The 21745-nt window shown below is 34.5% G+C and overlaps 1 protein-coding gene across 1 annotated transcript in view; it reads left to right on the top strand.

Moving 5' to 3' along the window:
- LOC150082757 (centromere protein L-like) overlaps positions 1-21745 on the top strand; it is a 78371-nt gene that overhangs the window by 48901 nt on the left and 7725 nt on the right. Inside the window, exons 8-10 of the mRNA XM_090378269.1 lie at positions 10107-10221; positions 18448-18550; positions 21037-21099. Coding sequence (XP_090234395.1) covers positions 10107-10221; positions 18448-18550; positions 21037-21099 — 281 coding nt within the window. The remainder of the gene's footprint in view (positions 1-10106; positions 10222-18447; positions 18551-21036; positions 21100-21745) is intronic.

Raw genomic sequence — 21745 nt, forward strand, 5'->3', positions numbered from 1 at the left:
ATGAGGTTGAAGAAGTATGCTGCCAATGTGTTGGGGCACACCCACATAATCATCATGATGGTGGCCTATCTTGATAATTATTTCACATACTGGTGGGCAAGCCAACAAGGAAATGTCAAGTATTTCCTCACACTGACCTGATTTAACGATATTCGACTTCTACTTGTGTGACTAACTGAAAGTTACAGTATATGGCAGAAACTTGGCCACACTTCAGAAATTAAAGGATGAAATTAAATGAGCATGTGACGCTATCCCAGAGTTACATTTAAGAATGTTTACCATTCAGCTGCTGTGAATGTTGGCTAGAAACAAATGATGGACAGTTTGAACAGTCTGCATTAGTCCAAGTGTCATGAACTATTGCTTTTATACACATCGAATAATAAGAATTTTTGAGGTTTGTAATTAATTTAATTTTTTTGTGACACTGTATATTGCCAATCAGTTACTTATACTTCACTAAATTACTTTATTATAAATAGTAATCATTTATAAATACAGGATGCTTCAAAGTATGTTTCCAGAGAAAAGTTTACTTTTGGCATGCATTAATATAATTAATATTACCCATGCATCGTATGATATACATATTAATTACTTATTTTTACAATTATATAAGTAGTGCATAGCATCATTTGTATACATAGCTATGGGAATAGAGTCATTCTGAAGTTTGTACAAGTGGCATCATATTAATAGTAAATTTATATTACTATCATTATATTACTTTATTATATTACATCATAATATTACTTTATTATATTACATCATAATATTACTTTATTATATTAATAGCCCTTAATCTTATTACTTATTAATGATTTGAATTAAATGTGCTGGAATCCTGTTGCAGTGCAGTCGAGCTGAAAGATAGATCTATAGTAAATTTTACAGATTTTGATTTCTAAAAGTTAGCAGATATGAAATGGTATCTCTGTGCGCTTTCAATGTAATTCCTTCTGTTCTTAATAAGAATTAGCCTAAAATGGAACCAAAACTAATATTAATTTTATATGAATGCATACCTCAAAATTTATTCACAAAAAACATCAGTAGGTAATACAAATTTGATATTGTGTAAAAACCTCCAATGATATTAAATTATATATTATTTATAAATGTGACATAAACCATTTTGGCTTGTAGGTCTCTTTTTTTTCTCTTCATGTCTGCTGCATTGTATATCCACAGATTAACTATCAGTTAACTGGTGAGTGCAGTTTTATGTAAAAGTTACAGGGCTGCCACCTGCTTCAATCAGAATGGGTGCAGGTCAGTCAAAATTAACATTTTCTAGTTTCGACATAAAAATTACCATGTATGTTTAACATCTTTTACTGAAGTTTTTAAAGGATTTTAATTATAAGCTGCATTTTTTGTATCACTGTATAATATTTTTAGATTGTTTTTCTGGTAGGTAGCTATTCAAGTTCAAATTTTTTGACATTGTTGATATATGGAAGTTTTGTTATTAGAGAAACTTCGTTTTTAAGAACTTATGTAAAAGCATCGTCTTTCCTGGATTAGAGATGTTTGCTATTTATAGGTTTTACTGTAGTCAATCTATGAAAAAAAAGTCCTGTAGGGTCGAAAAGATGCTTATATTGTTCTTATTTACAAGAACAGTTAGTAAATTAATAAGAGGAGTTTACCTCAATATAGTACGTGGAACACTTCCGTATGATACCCTCCAGAAATTAAAACGGAAAAAACGAAAAAATCGACAACTTACCGGTACATTAAAGTAAAATGTAAATAATTAAATAATCAATTTAACACAATTCAAAATCAATTCAAAACAATTAAAATACAAATTAACGCAATTAAAAGAATTAACGAAAATATTCAAAACGATTTTCCTTCCTGAAGCTGACAATGCTTTTCGACCGACTGTCGTGATCACAGGAATGAAAATTACCGAATCAGGCTAAACCTGCAACTTAAATAGTGATTATATGTCTTCGCGCATGCGCGTAAAGGTCCACGCATCGGAGATCAAATATGGCCGCCGAACATTAACAGAATTCTCGTGTAATTTAATTTCAACGGTTTCTGCAATTAATAGTCGCGTATAATTACGTTGAACGTTAAGTATTTTGGCCTCGTTAAATAAAAAAGTATGTTTTTCGTTAATGGCATGAAAGGCTAATTCTGACGCTGCTGAACGAGAAGCACGAACTGAGGCTTCGTGTTGATTTACACGAATATTAAGCGAAAACCGCGTCGAACCCTGGTAAGACGAGTCGCAATCACCGCAAGAAATGTTGTATACTAGATCATTAATTTGTGTTGCGAACGCGGAAAGAACCGAGCGATTGTTCAGTATAGTGTGTAACTTCCGTATAGGCCTAGCTATAATTTTAAATTCGGTATCTTTAAAGAATCTGTTAAGCTGTTTGTGCCACTGTTCAACATATGGGACAGAAATAAAGTATTTTTTGATATTACTATTGTTGATTGGTGTAGTATTTTTTATCCTATCCTTAGCTTGTACCCTAATTCGATTTATTGTGTTAATGGGATAACCCCTGTTCAAGAATCTGCTAGTTAATATTTGTATTTCTGAGTCCAAAGCAGAATCCGTCGTTGAATATTTATAAGCATTTAGAAATTGATTAAAGATAATCGATCTTTTGTAGGTGAACGGGTGGTAGCTATTATAATGTAGAAGCATACCGGTGTTTGTGGGTTTTCGATAGATGCTAAATTGTATTTTGTTCGAGTCACGGGTAAGCGTGAAATTTAGAAAGTTTAATGACTTAGTATCCGTATCTTCCCTTTCCAATGTAAATTTGAGTCTAGAATGAATATTATTAAACAAATGTAAAATGTCTTGGATAGTACTACTATCAGTAATAACTAGAACATCGTCTAAATACCTCCCATAGTATGTGATACGGGGACGAAAAGGTGTCAAATGTATCTGCTCAATCGTTGAGAGATAGATCTCTGACATTAAGCCACTCAGGCTCAAACCCATTGGTAATCCAAAAATTTGTTTGTACACCTTGTCTCGAAAGGTGATGTAGTTAGCCTCAACTAATAGTTTAATTAAGTGAAAAATTTCCTTAATGGGCAGCTTCGTATAATTAATCGGTGTCGAGTTTTTATTTAACATATCCCAAATAATATCTAATGTGTATTCAACGTTTACATTCGTATATAATGAGGTAACATCTAATGAGAATAAATTGTCATTGTCGCCGAGTCTACAGTCTTTAAGATTATTAAATAATGTATCGTAATTCTTAATCCCAAATTGTATAACCTGTCTAAAAGGTTTTATAATATTATATACATGTGTGGCTAAGGCTGAAAATGCCGAGTTCCTGTAGGAAACAATAGGTCGAATCGGAAATCCAGGCTTGTGTAATTTTACCTGACCAAAAAGTGCAGGAATATTGTATGTTCTGGACTTCAATTCCTTCAACTGAACCATAGTAATGTAGTCGTTTTTACGATATGTTGTTAACGTTTTATTGTATTGATTTACCAAACTGGTAAACAGTGCCGGATCCACTTCACGATAAGTGGAGGTATCAGACACAACTGAATCTAACTTATTAATATAATCATGTTTATCTAGTATTACCACTGTATAATAATGTCCTTATTTTCTCGAAGTTCTCGTAAAGCTGAACTGTCATGTGTATTCAATTTAGGAAGTCGCGTTTCTTTTATGTTATTCACTACTTGGTTAACTTGTTGAATAAATACATCTTTTTGTGGAACACTACGAAGTCCAAATTCAATATCAATTACTCATTGTTTTTTTGGCAGCTTTCGAGGTGGTAAATTATAATTTAATCCTTTGGATAAAAGTGAAATCTGGTCCTGCGATAGTGTACACGAGGAAAGATTTGTAACCTGTTGATATGTCGGTTCGTTGGATACTGGGTGAGGGGGTGTTCGTGAACTAGCCGACATATTCTGTGGTAGTGCGTTATGTGTCTGTGGGGGGGGATGTCACCCAACTCGTGTGAACTTGGTCGCAAGCTCGCGACAATGTGTTAGAATTCGCATGAACGTGTCTTGAACTATTCGATAATGCTTGCAACTTATTAACGTGTCTGTTTTTTATTTCTGAGGCTTGTGCTTCCCGTCGCAAATCTATGGAGGTCTTCAATACAGACCAATCGTTCGGATGTAGATAATTTTTTAATTTATCGCGAAGCTTCCTAACCTGGGAAAGGTATTTTTGTTTATCCGAATATCGAGATTTTAAGGCAAGCTTAACAATATTACGTGATGTCGCCAGTGATAGTTGTTTTATGCCTGAAATTTTTTGATTTAAATTCACCCTGGCAAACTTCGGAACGATGTTGTTTTGAAGGCAATATTTTAGGAAAGAAATATGGTAACTTTGGGCCGAGTACCTTAGTGTAGATTTAATGTAATTTTGTACCAAGCCATTCAAAAAATCTCCAAAGACATATAATCACTATTTAAGTTGCAGGTTTAGCCTGATTCGGTAATTTTCATTCCTGTGATCACGACAGTCGGTCGAAAAGCATTGTCAGCTTCAGGAAGGAAAATCGTTTTGAATATTTTCGTTAATTCTTTTAATTGCGTTAATTTGTATTTTAATTGTTTTGAATTGATTTTGAATTGTGTTAAATTGATTATTTAATTATTTACATTTTACTTTAATGTACCGGTAAGTTGTCGATTTTTTCGTTTTTTCCGTTTTAATTTCTGGAGGGTATCATACGGAAGTGTTCCACGTACTATATTGAGGTAAACTCCTCTTATTAATTTACTAATATTATTATCAACGTAGAACATATTGAGTATTACAGCTCTGATTCATACTATCTAATTACAAGAACAGTGGAAAAGTTTATCATGGCATTAACTTGCTGACTCAGAATTCCAGTAAAATTTTTACTGTAATTTTGTGATGCAGGCTTCCAAAGTTCAGAGAGACAATTCAGGCTATATAGTTGCTTTTTGATTATCCAAGATGCCAGGGATGAGGACATGGATGAAGCTAAACTATTGATATTACAAAACAAGGAAAAATAAAGCTTACATCAACATATACATCTTGCACATATAAGCTTTTGTTGAGGCTTACTTTAAAGGTTTAATCTGAATGGTCATTACATGGATAATTTTCATACTATAGTGACATATTAATATAGATGTGGAGGTTAAAGATACATATAATGGAATGTGGATTATAATATAAGACGACTGAAATTTCTCTTGTCATTGGCCTGCTGTCAGCTGTGGATAAAATTTTCACAGACATTTTGTGATGCTGACTTTCAAAGTTAACTCATCAGTACATACATTTTGTTTTGCATTGCAGTCAAAAATTTAAACACTTATGGTGTGGTCTTTTATGTAATGTCATATAATATAATATAATATTCTATTTTTTTTTTTTTTAACTGGTCAGTAATTCGCACTAGCTTTGCATTAAAAAATAATTCTTTTAATTAAATTGAATAAGTAAAAACTGCTTACAGTTTAAATCTACCTGAGTTCGATAATATTATCAGCCGTATTCTGGAGAATAAATAAATATTATAAAAGCATAAGGAAAAAAGGAAGAAATCTAGTGTTGTTAAACCAGTGAGCTATTTTAGCTGATTTTGTTATTTAATAAGCACTCTACAAATCAAATATTGTACTCACAATAAACAGTAGTTTTAAAAAAAAAAAATTTGATCTTACCTTAGTGGTTGTTGCAGCAGATTTTACATTTTTAACTTTTAAATATTTATGAGTTTGTGGGTTTGTGAACAGGGGCAGAAATCCTGTAATGTAAAGCATTTTTTGTATAATTTTTCACAAATTTTCTTTAAGTTGCATTGGTCAGCAGCCAATATATCTGGTTTATTTGATTTGCTCTTCTAATAGATTTATGCAACACAGTTTTTGTGTTCTTGGACTTGTTTTTGACTATTGTTACTTATTGTTAGACTATTGTTACTTATTCTCAGTGAGTACCACCACCACCCAGATGGCACCGTTTCAAGGCTATTGGCCTTATCTACACCGATATTATATAGATAATAAACTCTTAATGTATTATGCCTTGTGCATTTAGTTATTTTTAAATATTGTCATATACACCTTTTGGCATCTCTCATATTGTGTGATTATCTTCACAACTGGGTCATCATGTCTGCAATACTAAGGTACCTACCCATCCACTGATGATAGGCCAATAGCCTTGAAATGGTGTCGCCTGGGTGGTGGTACTCACTGAGAATAAGTAGTAGTAGTAGTAGTAGTGGCATGTGATGCAAGAAAGCAAGTGTATGAGCTTATGCACTAACAATATGCAAGTAACAATAGTCTTCTCTATTAGTGAAGCGTTACTTATTCGAGGTAGTGCAATATCATGGCAACTCGTCCTGAAAGAAGAGCACAATATGAGAAACAGCAAATGATGCCTACTACAACAGCTACTTCTTAGTTTCTTAAGAGTTGTCTATGGTGTATCTACACTATTATATAGATAATAAACTCTTAACGTATTATGCCTTGTGCATTTAGTTATTTTTAAAAGGGTATAACATTGTACATCTTTTTCTGAACAACTTGTGTGTTGGCTTCCTTTAAAAAAAAAAAACTATCTGGCACTTATTGTTGATAATGCATTTGTTATGTTATGCCTAAAAAGTGGAGTTAGCAAGTTTATTAAAAGAGGAGATTGAGCTCTTAGTAGAAATAAGCTGTCCTTGTCATCTTATTAATTTGTGTCCCTGAAAAGGGAGCTGCATTCCCTACTTGGTAAATCTTTACTATATCTAAAGAGAAGTGCTAAAGGGAAAGAATAGATTTAAGCAATTTCAACTGGTGCACGTCACTGAAGTAAAAAGATTTTGAAGCATATGTATACTCACTGGCTGTCTTCAGTTAAATATGCAACTAGACCGATAGAACAGTGGCAACCTTAGATCTCTTTAAAGAAGAAGTTAGAGGTGGTGAGAAAAGCAACATGAGCACTCTTCAGCAGTACCAAATCAAAAAGTACAATGGGTGATCACTAGTAGTGCCACTAACTCATGTTCAAATCCAGTTCATGATCCAAAAGTTTTGAAAGGCAAATTTATGAACTCAAGAAAAAGAACTGAATTGCAAACTTCTGGTGAAGGCAATCCTAAATAGGCCAAGCAAGTTGATAATTCTAGGTGTGTTATACGCACATATGCAAAAGTGTGTTCATATTTCTCTCTTCCAGCTTGAATAATGCAATTTGCTTGTTTCTTTTAAATGTTATGCCAACATTCAAAATCCAAACAGCTGTTCAACCCAACGTATTTCACATCAGTGTACTGAGGTCATTGCTCGAAGAATATTATGTGTAACTTTATTTGTCCAACAGTTTTCAAACATTCCACTTTCATTTTGGATATTGATTAGAATAGCAGACAAAATGAGATGAATGAATTTGACTTAGTCATAGGCATTTCTGTTGCTAGGGTCACGAAGAGTCTAAAACAGGAGGAGAAGATTCTGTTCTTTTGATCTATGAGGAAGTACTTTATGGCTACCTGATTAGGGTGTGCAAGTTCCCATTGAAAAATGTTCTTATAAATGCTGAGGTAGCACAAATTTCATCAGTTGTCAGTACATCATTTTCAAATTTGAGGTTTTTTGTGGATGTTTCCAATACTTGTTAGTGCGATTAAAGATGAAACAATATGTTTTGCGGCATCAGCTCTGTCACTTCCATTGTGAGTCCCTACCAGATGCTATTCTGAAAGAAGAAAAAATTGATGTACAGTGGTCCTTGGTTGGGAAACTGACAAGTGTATGAGGAAACTTGAAATATAACAAATTATCACAAGCCATTCTTGGCATTTTATTCCTGACAGCCAAGTCTGAACAGCAATGTCACTGTTATGAACAAAACTTTGACTCAACATTTCTGAAGAGGGCAAAGTCAGCAAGAGTAGTTTGAAGCAGTCAAAATCAGTTGATATCTAATAGAATATCCAAACAGAAAAATGTTAGGTGCTTTTTGTGCCTGCTTTGACTCAGAAATCTGTGTTTTCCTCCTACTTACAAATGTCTGACCTCTAGTTTTTTTAAAGTCAAAAGTTGACTAATTGGGCAGCAAGGCAATAGGCTACAGTCTTAGTACCTGGCTGCTTCTTTCTAAATGATCTAAACAATCTGTTGCAGTCCCCAAAACTATTAGAATACTCAAGAATTCATATTTTTGGGTTTGTTTAAAATCCATAAATTTATCACAGAATGATTGACAGACATTTTTTGTAATTCGCTCTCTCCAGTGGTAATTTGAGTGGAGAGAATAATTCACTCTCTCCACTATGGGTTGCTCTTATTTAAGATACTATGTATATTTCTTTCTGATATGGAATGTGAAATTCTCTCTCAGTCTTAGAAGATCTCAGGGTAGTTTGAAATAAAATGCTAGAAAGAGAAAGATTATGCAATACAAACAGATATTTTAATTTATTATTAATTAAAATGTCTTTAAAATATCATAATACACTAATTTATGAAATACATGTTTAAATAAAGAGATAATAATCACTACTGTGGTATTAAGGTTTTGAGAAGAAGCAAAGAAATATATTTCTTTGCTCTTTTTTTGAGAAAAAGTAGAGTGCCAAAACGCCTTTTTAAGGATTCAGCTGATGGTTTGGATAAAAGTTATGATTCTGCGTTGTTGATTTGAACTCCTTTGTTTAATGCAACTTAATGTTACATTTGAGGTCATGTCACTGTTCCATTTTAATTTTTGCTTTGTATTTCTTGGAGAAACTCAATTCCATTAGCTATTTTTGGTTTACATAATCATGATGTTAAGATGTTTGCTCATTTATAAAATTAGTGTTTTTAGGTTATTGGGTGGTTGCTTTTTTTAAAAAAAACCTTTAGCAGGATTGTAGGATTTTCTACTTTCATTTACAAAAATAATTTAAAATTTATGATATTCAAAGGCAAAAAATAGTGGACAGTAGAAATATAATTTAAATATTTGTGATAGTAAACAGTAATTAAAAAGAGTTATGTAACCTAATGCATACTCAGTAGAATGCAGTATTTTTTTTTATTTAGGCTAAAGCTTTCTTTATCTATTAATGTTAATAAAAGAAGCCAGAAACACACTACCCTCCACAAAGTATTCAGCATCCCTATTTTCATTATCCACTGCAACTTCCTGGATAAATAAGTGGCTCATACTGGTACATAAGGAAAGCACATTGGGCCCATAAGTTAGTTGTTCTTGTTTTGGCATATAGAACCAAGCTTACTGGTTCTATATGCCAAATGTGGTGCTTACTGGTTCTATATGTGGTGCTGTGTATGAAACACATTTCATACACAGCACCACAGCCTTGGTTTTCGTGGAAAAGCAGAAGTATATAAGCCAAACATCATCAATCTCATCTTGCATGGTGCAGTGATCATCTTAATTGATCTATGGGTTAGTGGAAATTGGTTCTGTGGAGAATTGAATCTTTTGCTGCACCATATTGCAATTAGTTGGGCAGGTGTGGAGAATGCTTGAACACCTCTGCAGGAGAGTACTGTGCCATAAGTGAAGTTTGGAGGAGGCAGAATTATGGAGCTGTTTCTCAGGTGGTTGTGCAAGGAACCATGAACTCTGATGCCTACCTCAACATTTTTGTCAATACCATGCTTCCTACAAAATGGCATTTCTTTAGTACAGAACCTTTTGTTACAGCAGAATAATACTACATCATACCACTGGTGCTGTTTAATAATGGCTCATGGACACGAATGCACAAAAGTTGGAATGGCCAGTGCAGAGTCCCAATTTGAACCCTTTCAAAAGACCGTGCAATGAACTGAAACATCAGGTGAAGGCAGACCAATATGTCCGACATTGCTAGCTCAACTGGCCACTGTTCTCCAGGAGGAATGGAGGACTATACTTGCTGTAGTCTGTTATTTGTAGGTGGAAAGTTTGCAGGAAAGTGGAGTGTGTCATTGCTTCCAAAGGAAGACCAACATGCTACTGAAGTGAGTTGTAATAATGTCGGTGTGAAACTGACTTGTGTTTGGATACTTTTTTGGGGGGATAGTGTATTTGATTATACGATTTTATTTTTGTTCTTTAACCTTTTGTCTTGATTTTAATATTTTAGAAACAACAAGAAGAGTGCCAAGATATGTGAATTTTGTATATAAACTTCCTTCGGAAAATCTCAAGGAAATGCATTACAGTATTGCATTATCATCTATTATGGAAGTCTGGAGAAGGTAAGTGTGCATTTGCAAATTTCATTCTGCCATATAAAAGAGTACTTATGTAAATTTAAGTCTGTGTATGCATGTGAAATTTAAGATATTATCATGAAACCATAGACATTTTCAAGCTAAGGAATGGCTGTGTGGCATCCAGACAAGGTTATTTTGTCCAAGCCCTCCACACCAGTATAGTGGTTTCACTACTTTTCACTTATTTGGAGAGGTGGGGACTCATGTCCTGTTCTTAAAGAGGAGTACATTAGGGATGTAGTTAACTGATCTCAGGTTTATATTTTTTCCCTGTGAGTTACATGTTGTTTTTCAGCCTGCACGACATGCATATTGGCCCGTGAAAGTGCGCGCACGCACGCACGCACACACACACACACACACACACACACACACACACACACACACACACACACACACACACACACACACACACACACACAGTGTAAAGACATAACCAACATGATATGGCCTTAGTTACTAATAAATAATATATTTATATGCTATATAAATACAGTTTGGGACCTCATTTTTGTGATCCCCGGATTTGGACGGACTTAAAATCCTTAGGGTTCTTGGTAAAATCCAAAAATGTGATGCTGCTGTCCACTATAGCAAAATTATTTTCCTGCATTTCTGTGGGTTACTTTTATTGTAATATGCCCACCTGTCCATCACTTTTACAGATCAGAGTTTTGTTTTCACTGTTTGTGAAACTTTATCTGCAGAGAAATTGTCATTTAAAGTGTGTTGGGCAGTTTTCATTGAAGAAAAAAGAAAGTTTCAGGTGAAAAAGGCCAAATTTATTAAGCTAATTATTATATTATTAATAATAATAGTAATAATACATATATAAGGAAATAAGTCAATATTATATTACACAAAATATGTGCATAATTATATTGTCATATATCACACAGTTGTGGTGTCGTTTTCAATGGCATTTGGGCCATTTGTCACCATGATACTGTTATCGTATGAGCCACCAGCAAACACAGCTGACTTTTGGATGAAAAGCATCTCCTATTAGAATTTTACTCTCACATATTACGTGCAAATTTTTGTCCAGTAGTCTGGGAGTGCATCCTTGAACAAAAGTTACAAGCTGGATATCTACTTATGCCATTGGTAAGCAGAAATTGCCATGCTACACAGTAACAACTTGGCTATATTTTCCAATGGCATGTATGCTTGACTTTCATGTGTGAAACAGCTGATTGAAAACAGAAAGATGCATACTGCTTGTAAATTTTGAAACAACTGCCAAGGAGATACTCTGCATAGAGGAACAAAAATCGAAAGCTAGGTATTCTCTTATATTGTTGGTAAAAATTTGACAGTGTTAAGTATGTATCTATCACTTTGCCATTGCTGATGAGCATGGTAGACTGAAAAAGATATGCTGTGAAATACAGCTGTAACACACTGAAGGAGAAGCAGCTTCAATGGCAAGTATGAATCACTTGCAACTTTCATATGTAAAACAGTTACACTATAAATTAGAATGTCACATATCACTTGGAAAGTTTTTTAAATGGCTCAAGGTGACATCACACATCGAAGGAGAAAGTTAAAAGCTAGGTATCTTTTTTGTGCTGTTAAAAGTCTGATAGCACTCATTGTATCACTTTGCTGTTATCTATGAGTGCAGCAGGACGCAAAAATTCGCTGTAAAACGCATCTGATGCCAGAACAAAGCACTCCCTTCTTTCATATGTAAACAGCTCCAGTCAAAATTAGAAAGTTATGCATTGCTTGGAAATTTTTTTATATGGTGAAATAGTTGACATGGTTATGCATCATGAAAAGTTGAAGATACAGATGGTAACATCAGTGAAAGAACAAATGAAAAAAATTTCAATTGGCAAATGCATTACTTTAAAACTGAAGAACTTAAGGGACTGGAACATAAAAGTTTCATTTCTGGGCAAAATATTACTTTGGTTTTTAACATGAAAGTGGTTGTGGAAAAAAAAATTAGCTAAATACATGAAACAATTAATTTTACAGTGAATGTTTAAAAAAATTATGTTATTGTTATTTTTGGTTTTTAGGAGCATTAGCAAGTAAGGCCATAATTGCTCCGTGGATATGCAGTGGTCATTCCCGGACCTTTCCCTATCCTCCATATTTGGTAGTCATGGGCTTGAACCCCGGTCTGATCAAGAAATGTGTGCTGTGCACCGCTGCTCCTGGCTACGGAGGCGCCAAAAAATTATGGACCATTCTGCTGACAAAGTGATAATTCTGGCTCTTATTAAATGCCACACATGACATAATCTCTTATGTTCAAACTTGTAATATAAAGTTATATTGCATATTGGAAGCACCTGAAAATGTTAAAATTTGTATTTTGTAACACTTTAGATATGCAAATTTTAATGTTTTTAATTATTTATTTTGCATGTATTCTAATTTCTCTTGCTAAGGACCGAGGGTTCAGAAACTTTTAAAATCCAGACAGTCTTTGGTCCCAGGCTTTCTGAATAAGGAGTCCAATAGTACTATAATAACACTGCTCTGCCCAAAACATATTTGTCAGTTTTTAGCTACCATAAATAACTGTCGCTGTTTAATATAGTAGTAATTTCAATATTTAATGCTGACATAAATGTATGGGATTCTGTGCCCTTCTTAAATGGAAGATCCCAGGGTAGTCTGGAATAAATTTCCAGAAAGAGGATATGCACACTTATTATCATATCAAATGTATTTAAAATTATCATTAGTGAATTTTTAACATATGTATATATATATAATAAGTAAGTAATTATTGAACGGGTCAGTGCCTTAGCACCATGTTTTGTTTGTAGTGAACTGTCCAAGTCGATAATTGGCATCGTTTTAATTACATGTATCTCATATTGTGGATACCTTCATGAGTGGCTGAGATATTGCACTGCTTTGAATAAGTAATGCTTCACCAGTAGAGAAGTGGCTTACTCAGCAGTGGGTGAGCAGGTACCCTGTTGTTGCAGTAGTGACAACCCAGTTACGAAATATAAGTCCACATACTTCATAACTGTATTAATAAATAAATAAAGTTGTAGAGATAAGAGAAGTAAGTAAAAAGTGAGAAGGGGAAAAAATAATAGTAATAATACATACATAAATATATACTAGCACACAAGTTAGTGCAATTGCATCATTTCTGTACGTAGCCAACTACTTAAGTAGTTATAAATTGGCATTATTAAGTATATCTCATATTGTGAATACCTTCACAACAAGTTGCCATGATATTGCACTACCTTGAATAAGTAAAGCTTCACCATAGAGAGGGCTACTGTTCCTTATTCTCAGCGGATACCATCACCCATGTGGCACCATTTCAGAGCTTATTGGCTCCTCATCAGTGGGTGGGCAGGTACCCTAGTGTTGCAATGATGACAAGCCAGTTGCAAAGTATAACTCCACAATATGAGAGATGCCTGATGATATCAAGTAATTTAGATTACAGAATACTTTAGGGCTAAAGCCTCAGGTTACGTAGGGAGTTAACTAGCTTACAAGTTAGTGCAATTGCATCATTTCTGTACGTAGCCAACTACTTAAGTAGTTATAAATTGGCATCGTTAAGTATATCTCATATTGCGAATACCTTTGCAACGAGTTTCCACGATATTTCACTACCTCAAGTAATGCTTCACCATAGAAGAAGACTACTGTTACTTATTCTCAGCAGATACCATCACCCATACTGCACCATTTCGGAGCTTATTGGCTCCTCATCAGTGGATGGGCAGGTACCCTGGTGTTGCAATGCTCATTTTTGCCATGTGGGTGATTGTATCCACTGAGAATAAGTAACAGTAGTCTTCTCCTATGGTGAAGCGTTACTTATTCAAGGTAGTGCAATAGTTATCCCCAGGGGCTCACATTTGGTGAGTATGGGCTTGGCACACCCAGGGTCCTGAGCTGGACATATCATTCTTCTCTTTCTTGATGATTCCTTCTACCTCTCTCTCTCTCTCTCAGGGTAACTCAGAAATTTCTTTTTGGCTGGTGCAGCATAAGCCTCAGGCTTCCTTGCACCATATAATAACTAATAATAATAATATCATGGCAACTCGTTGCAAAGGTATTCACAATATGAGATATACTTAATGATGCCAATTTAAGTAGTAGGCTATGTACTGAAATGATGCAATTGAACCAGCTTGTAGGCTAGTTAACTCCCTACATAACCTGAGGCTTTAGCCCTAAACTATTTTGTAACAAAATATATATACATAATTATATTGTCATATATCGCACAATTGTGGTGTCAACCACCAGAATTGCCCAACAGGATGACAATATGGTGTCCTCTGTTTCTAACATGTACATGCCATGGCAATGTGTAATATCAAAATATAGCATTGGGAAAAAAAAGTGAAATGATGAATAATTAAAGTTATAAGGGGGGGGGTTATATAGACAGCAGACATGTAATTTAAGGTTGACACTGTGAACAGTGTCAACTGTTCATTGAGGGTTGAGTTCTGGGCTCTGAGCCAGCTAGTTCAACTTTTCAATGTTATCCACAAACCAGTATTGTATGACTTGTAGTATTGTCAATCTGATAGTGACAGTGCTCATTTTTATAAATAATGTCCTAGTATATCATGTACTCAATGGTTTCTGTCACTACCACTAATAGACAGTCCAAACCAGCTAAAGCAGCCTTATTCCATTAAACTGCCTTCACACCAACTTCATGGTTGAGATGATCACTGACACAAAACACCCTCTGAGCAATATCTATATGCAGACATGTCCATTAGAAGGAAACATTGTGCAGCAGTACCTGTTACCTTCTGCCACTGTTCTAGAGTTGCTGAACATTGGGAATGACACTACTCCAAATGCTGTTTTGCATTGGTCACCCTGATATTGAAACTTAGGTGTAGTTCCATGTAGATGGTTAAATGTCCTGGCAGATGTGAAAAGATGTGAAAATTTAACTTCAGCATGATCATATAATTCAGTCATGTTTTTAATATCTTACTTACTTAATTAATATTGGACGGATTTGATATTTGTGGGTGTATCGTTGTACTCTTTGGTACTCTGATTGCTCAGACTGCAATGTGACTACAATGGCTATGCGGTAAAACTCACCAGAAATTATAGGTTGTAATTGATATATGCAGCAAATTACCAAATAGTTGGATAAATTGTTAAATTAGTGTAACTAGTTTCCAGATTTAATTTTTTATATAAAATCCTTTAAAATGAAATGAAAAGTTGGAATAAATATTTAGGATCTGCATGGAATGAATGGCTACAACTCCAGGGCAGATATGATACTTTCCAGGACTGGCATGTAAGTATAGGTATACTCAACACAAGAAAGGAACAGTTCACAACAGTGACTTTAGGCTTGAAAGTTAAGCCTGCACTGCTTCCTTAATATAAAAGACTACTCAGAAGTAATTCTGTTTATTTTACAATTTAACTTTGAATCTGCTAATTATTGATATAATCTGCTGATTATAAGATAGAGAGAGATAGATTAGATCTAATTATAAGAATCTGGTTTATTAGTTCTCATTATAAGAAAAAAAAAAGTGTCTAATGAATATTCTCAATTGTAATGGTGAGGGATGAGATATATACAGGGTGTCTCAAAAATACATGGCATAACTTCAGGAATGAGTTCCTCATATGTACACAATAAAAATATTTTATATCAACATAGTTCTGGAAATGCTTGGTTTCCGAGTTTTGAAGGTCTGTCTATGACACTTAACTGTTCACATCACCTTATAGTAATTGTTCAAAATGTCCACCTTCTGCCTGAATACAGGCCTCACATCGACGTCTCATGGCACTCCGAAGACGATGCCAAATTTCTGGCATGTTTCATATTGTCTCACAACCTGCCACAATTCGATTGCGGAGAGTTTCCACATCAGCTACCGGAGTCGAATACACCAATGACTTTAAATGGCCCCACAAGAAGAAATCTAGTGGGTTTAAATCAGTGAGCATGGAAGCCAGGCAGTTGGTCCACCCCTCTACTTCAGGAGTCTTAGACCTTGGTCGTCCTCTTTCGGCAGCACGAGGTGTAAAGGTCCCATGTTCACAAAGGCGGCGATGGATACCTTCAAACGTTTTCCTGTCTGGACATCTTTGTTCTGGGAACCTTTTGTGGTACAAACAACGAGCCTCCAGAGCATTGCCGTCTGCCAAACCATACATAAAGTGCATATCCGCTTGCTCCTGATTTGAGTACATGATTGGAATGGAAAACCACCAGATTCTGTCAGTACCTCCCCCCCCCATACTTCGCCTGGTGGAGCTGGTTTCCACTGATCTCTTTGGGGATACCTACTCTATCGTCCTTATTCTTCTATCTGTTTTCCCCCCCAGTCTTCAGTCTCCCCCCTCTCTCACTAAACCAACCAAGTACAGTACACCCCTTAACAATGCTGCCAAATTCTAATCAACGTTTAAATTCTACCGGTTTCGTGTCTAAGACAACATAACATATTTTATCTAGTGTATAGCCTCACATGTCTAAATTTAATGACATCAAAATTTTTCCCGACTTATTAGGCCTTTTAACACGCTCTAGCGTTCTTAACATCTCTCTAGCTTTTAACTTTTGACTTTTATCTTTAAAAGATGTTAACTTTTAACATCTCTCTAGCGTTCAACCCCAACCAGTGATTTCCTAACAGCAATCCCATAAAGCATTAATGTCAAACGCGTAATTTTTTTTTTTTTTTTTAGGTCCTAGCCACTGAAATCCCAGGAAACTAGGTGGCAGGACCTGCCAGAGCAACTTGTGATACTGGACACACCCGGCTAGCCTCCACGTGGCGAGGTATGGGCAACGTCGGGCCCCACTAGGGGCCTGGCAGCCAATAAGCCGGACAAACAATGGGCACAACACAGCACACTGCACAGACATGGCCCACACACTTTCAAGTCTCTGGCTTGACAGTGTACTGTCCTCGATACAGTGAACACATGCAGAGATGGGAGAAATCCCAGGTGCCATCTGACATGAACATACCTTATACCTTACCTTATAGTATCTTGTGATGAAGGAAACCACCTGTGGGAGATAAAACATTCCGGTTAATAACTCGGGAACCAAGCATTTCCGGAACTATGTTGATATAAAATATTTTTATTGTCTACATATGAGGAACTCATTCCTGAAGTTTTGCCGTGTATTTTTGAGACACCCTGTATAATTAATTTTTTTTCCCTCTGAATTATATGGCTATTGACTTGTTGTGTATAGTCTCTCTCTCTATCTCTCTCTCTCTCTCTCTGTATAGTGTTTTTTCATGTTAGATAAAGATTTTATTATTGTTATTATTTGCATGCTGTGAACAACATGGTGATATTCAAATCTGTCTGTAAAATTATATTAATATTCTTTTTTGATCAGCATGGAATATTACTGATAGCTTGGTTTTCCCATTGCATCATAGCCAGTGCTCATTACCAAAGTGAAATAGTGGAGAAGTTATGGTGGACCATAAAAGTAGAGCAGCTTGAACATGACATAGTGCTGTTTTTTTTGAGGATGTGAAACCTTACACAGCCTTAATCACTCAGCTGTTGCAGTATATATAGGTGGGAAGTTCTGCCCTACTCAACTTACAGTTCTCACCTGTTGCCTTATGACTATTGGATCTTCTGTCACTGGAAGAAGGCATTCAGATGTCACTTTTACTAGGTGAAGGAGACTGTTAAACATTGATTTCAACAAGTTGGAGTTCTGTGTTGAGTGTATGTCATGCCCAGTAACACAATGGGACTGATACGTCAATGTCATGGGTGCCTACTTTAAATCACGTATTTCTCTGAACCTAAGAGTACATCTCTGGACTATTTACTCCGAAAGTCTATCTTTGAAATGTTTACTCTGAAGGTTCATCTCAACCATTTACTTTAAAGTCTATCATTTGAATGATGCTTTTATATCAACTATAATAGCATCCTAAACTATTTATTGGTTTTAATGTTCAAAATTTTATTGCTTACATTCTGCTTTTTGTTACTGATTACATGTTAATTATTTGATATTCCATTATTACTGTAATATGTAATCATGTTAACTGCTGATATGATAACTATTATTTTTTTTAATAATTTATCTGAAATTTTAAAAAAAAAATTTTAGATTATTTTACTGTACTTTATATTTTCTGTTATTAGTTATGCTTTCAGAGAATCTCATCACATTTCACTTTATGATTTAACAGTTACTTTTTCCAATTATAGAATCCATGATGCAAGTGCTGGAGTGTTAGAATTCAAAGAGGTTGTTCAGTTCTTTGAAAGTATTCATCGGCACTTTGAAAGAGTATTTAGCTTTAATCCAGGAGTAAGTAAATATATATTCACATTATCTTTTTTTGTCAGCATGAAATTAAGTTTTGAAGTTTCATTGTTTAATACCTAACATTTTAAAAATTTATTATATTTGATTTTGTTTAAATAGCGTGTTTGCTGCCGCCTATATTTGAAAGAGTACATTCAATGTGCCATAATTTACAAAATGTTGAGAAATACTGTGTTCCGAAAATTAGTAAATACTGGTTGTAAAGTAGAAATCAGAAATTCGTAACTAAAAATGAACACTTACTTTTGGGCTGAGCTGTAAATCAGAACAGAACTCTAAATTTTATTGTAAATTTATTCTCTGTACATAAACTAACCTCATCACAAACAAAGAAAAAAGTAAAAATGTGTGCCTAGCTATAAACAAAAACAAATCTTTTATGCTAAATATCCCAGAGTTCAATCAGTATGTCAAAAGAATTGAGCTGTTATTTCGCATGCCTTTGCTTTTACACCATTCATATATTGACGGCTTAAGAATGACAGCTTATATGTATCAGATGCAGTGAATATGTTTAAAAGCTGTATTCAGATTTTCAAATGTTAGTATAACATTTAAATGGAACAAGCAAAATGCTTTATTTTGCTTGTTCCTACATGATAAAAGGAAGCACTAAACTATCTGTTCTACTTCCAAATATAGCAGATTCCTGCTACCTTTTTAAGACTAACCTTAGGGTGAGATGTGATTCTGTTCCTATGTACCAAACCACCTAAAAATGAAATGAACTGAAATAAAATAAGGGAGACAAAATGGAGCAATGCTCACCTCCAGTAGCATGAACACATGAACCCCAGCCTAAGGAGATGCTTTCCCCTATCCACCAAAGAATAAGTATTAATTTTTGTAAATGAATAAAAATAGAAAACTTTGAACCCACAAGCACTTCAAGGGAATATTGGAGTTCACAAGTGCTGATGTGTAAGGGTGCCCAATGTGTAAAAATTGATAACCCATTTATGACTTATTTTTAATTAATTAATAATATAAAATTTTTATTTTCTATTATTATTTATTTATTTATTTTTTTGGCTGATGCAGAAAAAGTCTGCTTCCTTGCATTATTTGGCTTTACTAATACTAGATCTGTCAGCATTTACTGCTGTTCTACCAGTCTAGTTAAACATTTACCCAAAGACAGCTAGCATGTACACACATGCTTAAAAATCTTTTTCACTTTGGTACCACGTATTTAATTGAAACTATTTCAATCTTTCTTTCTAGATAGCAGTAAATATCCTTTGCTACTCCAGTTTTTAGATCTGATGTAACAGTGTCATTAATCAATACTGAGTGCCAGAAAGTTTTTTAAAGGAATCCAACATGCTTTCAAGTTGGTCAGAAGATGTCTGATGTTATACCAATGCAAAGTTACCTTCAACAATGGCACTGAGAACAAGCTGCTTTCAATTTGATTTCTGTTGTTGTTAGGGAATGTCACCAGAATAGGACATAACTGGGAATCACTTTGGCTACTGCCATCTGTAGCAATTGAAAATGGCACATTTATAGAGTTACTATATTTCATCTGTCCATTTTCACTAATGGTGCCTGCTACTTCTGTTGTACATATATGTTTTTGCTATTTTATTATCAGGAAAATATCTCTGAATGATGTGCCTGCATGATTCTACACAGCCTAGAGGAAGATTATACTGTATTCTATAAATGATATGAATAAGCATTCAGCACATTTCTGTTACTTAAAATTGAAAAATCACATCAATACAGTACACAAAGCAAACATTACTTCTTCCAGATTTTATAATATACAGAAAATCTTGCATATGAGGTGTGATCAGTCCCTGATCACACCTCATATGATCAGGGACTGAACTAATATTTGGGAAATGAAGCTTACCATCTATTTGGATAAATCTCCTTCAACATAAGTCTCCTTGACAATGTATATATATATTGATTCCAGTGCTTCTGCAACTTTTGGAAAAATTCCTGACAGCTTCTTTTGAAATTGCTAATACTTGTAGTTCCTGTATCATGTTCTGAATAATTTTCTTAGTTTTTGCATATCTGTCACCTTTTGGGGTTGGTGGTGGAGGGGGGGGGGATCTTTAAGGTTGAAAAACCAAAAAAAAAAAAAAAAAAAAATCACAGGAAGCTAAATCCAGTGAGTATTGCAGATGGGGAACCACTGGAGTAATTCACATGTTTTGTGGCAAGAGTCGTCTTCTATCTAATCTAAGTAGCCCAGCTGTATTTTTTGTCTTATATAATTAGTTATATATTCAATATATAACTAATTATATAAGACAAAAAATACAGCTGGGCTACTTAGATTAGGGAGAATTAGTTATATATTCAATATATAACTAATTATATAAGACAAAAAATACAGCTGGGCTACTTAGATTAGGGAGAAGGGGAAAACATTTTGGGGAAAACATCTTAAATTAAATTATAAATTATTTGGTTGTATTTTTGTTTAATTAGTTTCCCTCTCCTTATAGCAATTTCCAATAGGCAATTTTTCTAATTTGGGTGTCAGCATATATAGTTCTGGACGATTAAAGGTAAGAATTTTTCATTTTTTAAAATTTTGAAGTCCAACATTAAGTGTAGTTTTTTTATGTTTACATTATTAAAATTTTAAGGTCTGTAACTGGCTAGAAATATGTTGCTTGTAGACTGCCTTATCTCACTGAAACATACCAGATACCATGGATAAGGTTTAGATATCAACATGTTTCCATATGTTTACTGTTATTATAGTCCTACTGCAGTGAGTTTGCTACTTATCACTGATTTGGCAATGACTGCATTCAAATCTTTTGGAAATTGGGGATAATGCTAAAGGCATCATCAGCCTGGTTTTTAGTTAGCTGTTTTTAGGAACAGGGAGTAGAATTTTTTTTATCATGAGCTATTCTGAGTTTTTCAGCCCACACAAAAAGAAATTCCAAAAGAAACACATTTAATGTATGAATTTAAAGCATTTGACACGCATATCTACAAAAAGTTGCATTCATACCTGATCATTGCATAACCTTTATTGTATTGTTGTTCCTATTGAAAAAAATAGTTTTGATCTTGTCCTTAATCAGTTTTAAGTCCATTTATTGCTTAGAAGAATTTTTTTTCTTTTGCTAATGCTTATGTTCTACTGGCTTAGTGGGGAACAGGTATTCTGTGTGTTATCAGACACAGTCTAAAACACTG

This window comes from Mastigoproctus giganteus, chromosome 7, assembly GCF_048544385.1.
Source record: "Mastigoproctus giganteus isolate SK-2022 chromosome 7, ASM4854438v1, whole genome shotgun sequence".
NCBI classification, from domain to species: domain Eukaryota; kingdom Metazoa; phylum Arthropoda; class Arachnida; order Uropygi; family Thelyphonidae; genus Mastigoproctus; species Mastigoproctus giganteus.